Source organism: Lottia gigantea (genome assembly GCF_000327385.1).
Source record: "Lottia gigantea unplaced genomic scaffold LOTGIsca_143, whole genome shotgun sequence".
NCBI classification, from domain to species: Eukaryota; Metazoa; Mollusca; class Gastropoda; family Lottiidae; genus Lottia; species Lottia gigantea.
The window spans coordinates 24,353-31,080 of NW_008707672.1; the positions used below are offsets into that span (position 1 = coordinate 24,353).

Here is a 6,728-nt window from a genome sequence, read left to right on the forward strand (position 1 = left end):
AATTATTATGACGCAGCTCACAGTATTTACCTATTTAATCATTGTTCATTCTCAAACCTACATTATAAGCTGATTATATATTTATTCATTTTAGTTTGTCATGGTGAACTTCCAGCCAATGCGATGTGTTCAGGAGAGAATAATAAAACCAAGCGATGTCAGTGTAAAAAGGGATATAAAATGAGTCTGGATATCGATTGTACATCGAATGGCTCGGTATTTTCCTGCCAGGGTAAGGGTTCTATCTCCTTATCTCTATTATCAATTAGACAATGGAAGACATTTTTACATTTTGTTATTATATATTGTGGGAATTGTCAATTCTTTTTTTTTTTTTTTTTCGAAATTTACACACCTTCCTGAGCTTAGACTGCAGTAGTTGCAGCAACCATTCAACTTCTCTAGACCTTCTGTAGTGTCAACGTGTTCCTTAAATATATATTGGAACATTTTTGCAAAACCGGAAGTGGTGAAAATCGGCTTTAGAAGGCGCATTTCTGCTTCGATTTACTTCGGGTTTTCATTTTTATAATCTACCTGTAATTTCTGACTTGAAAAATTGCGAAATTCGAAAATTCGTAGCTCACTTTTTTCGATCAAATTGTTTTACTATTGCATCGATTGATCTGAAATTTTAAATGCATAGAAAGTTCATTTATGTTAATAATATGGTACAGTCAAATTTTGTATGTCATTTCCGCTTTTAAACAGGAAAGCGTCTGAATTTCAAATCTACTTGAAGCAAATCCATATTGAAAAAACACACTTTTGTCAAACTCAAAATGGGGCCTCAGGGTAGATGTTGATATGCTCAAATTTGATGTGAATGTATTCCGCAATCGATTGCGCAAAAAACATTTGGAGCCAAATTTTGAATTTCGCTTTTGCTTTTTTGCAACTTCCGATTAAATTGTTTTCCAACTTGACCTTGGCTATCATTTGATACTTTGACCTTTGACCTCCGACATGTATTTCCGGTTTTATATCTAACTGTAAAAAGCCAAATTCGTAACTTTCAACTGCTCTAGCACGTGACCTAATTAACCTAAAGGGTTAATTTTTTCGGTTTCCTAATGTGCTTCTCATGCCCTTTACATAGATATATAACAATCGTTATTTTAAAGCAAAATTGAAATTCGTGATATTTTCAAATTTTAGAGTTTTGTTTAAAATATTTGCGTCTTTTTGAACTTGGTGTATGTATATCTTATGATCTATTTGATGTAGAACCTTGATATTTGGAATACAACTAGACAATTTTAATATGAATTCACCTATGACAAAAAACCTTATGTGGGCGTGGCACATCCGGGTTGAATTACTAATTGTATACATTTAGAGGCAGGGGCATAACTCGCATGGAATGCGTTTGTTCAAAAAGGGACTTTACACACAATTACCTCATCCTTTTGGCCAGTTTGTGTTAACAGCTCAGTTGTTTCAGCTTTATAGTTCCAATAAAGGAACGAGTTTTTTACATTTGGATATTTTCTTTTTTCGATTTTGACCTTTGTTGACTTTTGTTGACCTATGTTTTTTGACCTGTATTATGTTGAAGCTTGACATTTGGAACATAACATAGCATTTTGAATATCATTTAACCTATGCAAAAAAATTGAGGTGGGCGGGGCACATCCGTGTTATATTACTCATCATTGACATTTTTAGCCAGGAGCATAACTCGCAAAGTATACATTTGTTCAAAATGGAACTTTGCATACAATTATCTCATGTTTGAGCCACTAGAATTTCGATTGTTTCCGCTTCATAGTTCAAAAAAAGGAACAGGTTTTGGAAATTCAAATTTGTCAATTTTCGACCTTGACCTTTGTTGACCTTGACCTTTGTAGGATCAAACGTCATTGGTATTGGCTATTTATTTATACTTCCGGTTTTATAGTCGTGTGCAATTTGAAATTTTGATGGCGTATATCTCTTGATCTCGACCTTTTAGACCTTCTCCTTTACAAGATCAAAGGTCATTGACCGTGGCTATCTGCTGATATTTTCATTTGCGAGGTCTGACGTCTATTTCCGGTATTAGAATCTTCTAAAAAATGAAAATTTCTCAACTTTAGACTGTTATTGCACTTGAACTAATTATCGTCGAAGGTTGAATTTTTCAAGGTCTTTTGCAATTTGCTACATTTGCAAAGTTCCACTCTGTGCCACGTGTGGCTCTAGTTTTTCTTATTTTCTTAATTTTTTTTTTTTTTTTTGAGTCTGGTCAATTTATCTACAGAAAACCTGGAAATCTTATAGAGTTACAAAAGACTCAAAGTTCAAGAAAAGGCCTCATTAGTGAATTGACAAGGGTACTTCGGGCCACTCTCGGTTCTGTTTACAGCCCTAGTAATCTTTCTGCTGTTTTCTTCAGATATAGATGAATGTGCAACCAATAATGGATCGTGTGAATATAAATGTCAAAATGAACCTGGTAGTTATAACTGTTCGTGTCCAGAGGGGTCTGAATTACAGGGAAATGGTTTGAATTGTGGACCAAGTGGACCAGGTATAGTAGTTATACATTATATATTACATAACTCAATCGTAATATTTGCGGAAACTTAACAAATCTCGCACTTGCAGTAAACTATTGGATAGAACGGTTTAAGTAAAACTTGGTATATTGCATGGGGCAGATTGACCTAGTTTTGGTGTTTGGCTTTATAATGGCTCGATATTTACAGCTTTTGAGTTGAGTTTTCGGTAATTGCAGGGCATTCGTTCGTCGGAAGCTGAACAGATCTGTCAATCAGGTCTAGTATTAGTTGAAACCTTTCGAATACGTAGGAGATATATTTCTCTACAATTAGGTTTTTTTTTACTTAAATCCGTAGAGTAGTTTTCTAACAGTTTCCAAAAAAGTATAACGAACTTTTTTTTAAAATTAATGACTGGATTATTTAGTTAAAACTTTCAGATACGTTAAGGGACACATATCTTCTTCATAAATTTGCGGAATGCTCCTTTAAGTGGATTCTCCCAAACGACCATTATCTATTAGTATTGATATGTAAGTCTATGAAACCCAGAATGATATTTGTTGCCTGTCAAAGTATTTAGCCTTGTGTTTCAGGCAGACAATTCGTCAGCTAAACAGTAATTATAACTAATTTAAATATATATGTATATATCCTAGTGACGATCCTAATCTGATAATTTAACATTTTTTCAGGCCCCTGTATGTTCGAGAATGCAACGGTGACTGGAGTTTCAATTAATTTCAATAGAATTTATATTGGCCGTGAGAATGAAACAGAGTGTGAGAGGAGATGTAACACAACCGTGGGATGTACAGATTGGTTGAGAGCTTTTGAATTCTGTCGAAATTACGGTCTTCCAATTCTTCAATTCGAATTCCTTTCTATCCGAAGCGTAGATATGTGCAAAAAACTTTGTGCCCAGAATAAAAAATGTGTAACTGCCCAATTTCGAGAGGCGTGTACTCTGTATGACTCGAAACAAACAGAATTTGTTGATGATGGTGAGCCACAGACCGTTCTCCACAAGATTGATAGGAATTGTACTTAAATTTGCAAATAAATGGTTCATATTAATAAAACGAAATAGTAAGTGTTTTATGTTTTTTGTTACTTGTTTTAATTGAGATAGGCGTCACTGGAAAGTCTCTTTCTGTAAATTTTCACATGGATCACTGATCGACAAGGGGGTTGGTGCGAATCTGCAACAGTTTCCGATGATTCAATAAGGGCCGCCATTTTATCTTACTTATTTACTTTATCTCCAAATAATACGAGATTCCTGATTGGATATATCGAATGGTGACATATGGTCTGCAAAGAGCAGTTATTAGTCTCTAATGATGATAAAATGGAATTGTCCAACCAACGGTTAGATGTGAATAATCATTTACCTTAGTATAGCGCTCATTACTGCTCTGACATAAGCATTTCACAACGTACTTTATAGCTCTATTGAAATGGGATGGACCTTTACCGCATACTTTAGAGCTCTATTGAAATGGGATGGACCTTTACCGCATACTTTAGAGCTCTGTTGAAATGGGATGGACCTTTACTGCATACTTTAAAGCTCTATTGAAATGGGATGGACCTTTACCGCATACTTTAGAGCTCTATTATAATGGGATGGACCTTTACCGCATACTTTAAAGCTCTATTGAAATGGGATGGACCTTTACCGCATACTTTAGAGCTCTATTGAAATGGGATGGACCTTTACCGCATACTTTAGAGCTCTATTGAAATGGGATGGACCTTTACCGCATACTTTAAAGCTCTATTGAAATGGGGTGGACCTTTACCGCATACTTTAGAGCTCTATTGAAATGGGATGGACCTTTACCGCATACTTTAAAGCTCTATTGAAATGGGATGGTCCTTTACCGCATACTTTAGAGCTCTATTGAAATGGGGTGGACCTTTACCGCATACTTTAGAGCTCTATTGAAATGGGATGGACCTTTATCGCATACTTTAGAGCTCTATTGAAATGGGATGGACCTTTACCGCATACTTTAGAGCTCTATCGAAATGGGATGGACCTTTACCGCATACTTTAGAGCTCTATTGAAATGGGATGGACCTTTACCGCATACTTTAGAGCTCTATCGAAATGGGATGGACCTTTACCGCATACTTTAGAGCTCTATTGAAATGGGATGGACCTTTACCGCATACTTTAGAGCTCTATCGAAATGGGATGGACCTTTACCGCATACTTTATAGCTCTATCGAAAAGGGATGGACCTTTACCGCATACTTTAGAGCTCTATTGAAATGGGATGGACCTTTACCAAGTGCTTTAAAGCTCTATTGAAACAAAATGGACCTTTACCACTTCTTCTATAAATGGGGTGGACTTTTGCCTTGTATGTTATAGATCTATATTATAATAAAATCTATGGGCTTTGTGCACTTGTCTAAAGACATTCTTGATCCCTGGCGATCTTAACGGCGATTATTGGCCTACCGTAACTTCGTAAGCCTAACGTTTGATGTGTGACTGAAAGTAAGATGACATTGAAGATTTTTATCCATCTATAATCTTTTTTCTGTCGGTTACAATGGATTAGGTGTTATCTAACCTGGCTATATATAAAGTATCCGATGACATTTTATACTATTGATTTATTGTTCTGTCCGAACACATTGTTAAAATAGGGGCATACCGCCTTTTTGTAAAAGATTTTCAGTATCATTAACGTCGTAATTATACCTGAAAATATTTCTAAAGCATGTTATTTATATATTAATTTGATCAAAATAAATTTGTTTTAAAAGGATTAATTTAAAGCGGAGAGTACTATTTGTTAATTAAGCAGTTTACCTAGTTTTGGTGTTTGGCTTTATAATTGTTTGTACAAATCTTCAGAAAATTTAGGATTTTTTTTCGAATCTATTCTAAATGAAATGAATGGAGTTTTACGTCCTACTATTCTACACCATGTGGGCTAATGAAGACCGGCGACGCCAAGGGCTGCAACGATTCACCGTTGAATCGATGAACCGCGATTCGTTCCTTCTTATCGATGCATTGCGGAAGAAAAAAATAATCGCGATACATCGGCCCGATTCTCATAAATATAATTAACTCCCTTTAATGACTACTAGCACGGAATCCTCGCGTATTTTAGAAATTGTGTCATGTTCAAATGTTTAAAAATTGCTTTTCACGTATAATTGTCTTCAGCATTTTTAATTTTTGTTATAAACGATGAAAAGAGAACATATTAATATGCCAAGTGGAAGATAAACGCATGGGATCTGATATAAACTGTTTCTTTTTCCAACGTAATATGTGTTTGCATAGTCATAAAATAATTCCATGAAGCTGTATTCGATGGTTTGGTATTTTATTTATTTTTTGAAGAAATTTGTGCAGGGTGCAATGAAGGTAATTGTACCAGGACAGTGGCATTAGCCTTCTCTTCTTCGATTTTCAACTGTCGAGGGATCGTGCACAGCCTGTAGCTCAGTTTATTTTCTATTCCGAACGATTGGGTAAACCGGGTTGAAAAATCAGAAGGTAGGAGTAACCAAGGGGGGAAAATTCTAAAAATAAAAGGCTTATTTCCTGCATTTTAGATCCCAGGTAACAGGACGTTTAACAGGATACTATCATAACTGTAACCCTACGCTTTGTTCGGGCAATTAGACTAACTCATAGTTTTGTGAGCTTTCTATAATCAAAGTCTATGGAAGCTGGTTGTGGCCATATATACTATCCTCTTCTCGCCTCTATTAGGCGACGAAAATGTCCTTCTTCCTCTCCATTTTATTCAGTGGCAACATGAGCTTCCCAAGACAGACTGGGTGTCTGGGTAAATTGGTTCACATTGAAAATGCAGAGCGCGTAGGTACAAGCCTCTCATTGGGCGTCTGAGAGCTTTCTCATCCAAGAAAAGTTTTCAAAAATCGAATTGATTGGTGCATTCAGATATATTTTGGGGCAAAAACATACCTGTATCGCCCCTATCAGTAATAGTGTTCACAGCTTAGCATAAAAAAATTGAATCTCCAAATCAATGTGTGTCAAGAAATATCTCCTTTGTTGTTTTGGCAGTTTACTGGCATTTTTCTCTGCCTTTTTCTTCGACTTCTTGCCTCAACGCCTTCTCATGTCACGCACACGGCCCAAACCATTTTGAAGAAAACGTCGAGAGTAGATATGGCCTCAACCGACTTCCATAATAACCCGACGACTCAATCTAACAGGCGATTCTGTTGTATTGTAGTAATGAA

General features: G+C 35.9%; 1 protein-coding gene across 1 annotated transcript; it reads left to right on the forward strand.

The window, feature by feature from the left end:
* Window positions 1-93: 93 nt before the first annotated feature.
* On the forward strand, window positions 94-3,581 carry LOTGIDRAFT_238373 (hypothetical protein). Its single transcript, XM_009050016.1, has 3 exons — window positions 94-232; window positions 2,378-2,512; window positions 3,179-3,581. The coding sequence occupies exons 1-3, from the start codon at window positions 124-126 to the stop codon at window positions 3,532-3,534; spliced, it is 600 nt and encodes a 199-aa protein (XP_009048264.1). The 5' UTR covers window positions 94-123; the 3' UTR covers window positions 3,535-3,581.
* The last annotated feature ends 3,147 nt before the right edge of the window (window positions 3,582-6,728 follow it).

What these genes read in the sequence shown, in the direction of transcription:
- LOTGIDRAFT_238373 (XM_009050016.1), top strand. Translation starts at nt 124, where the DNA reads ATGTGTTCAGGAGAGAATAATAAAACCAAGCGATGTCAGTGTAAAAAG. An exon ending in CTCGGTATTTTCCTGCCAGG is followed by an intron (nt 233 to 2,377) that starts GTAAGGGTTCTA and finishes TGTTTTCTTCAG; the next exon opens with ATATAGATGAATGTGCAACC. An exon ending in TTGTGGACCAAGTGGACCAG is followed by an intron (nt 2,513 to 3,178) that starts GTATAGTAGTTA and finishes ACATTTTTTCAG; the next exon opens with GCCCCTGTATGTTCGAGAAT.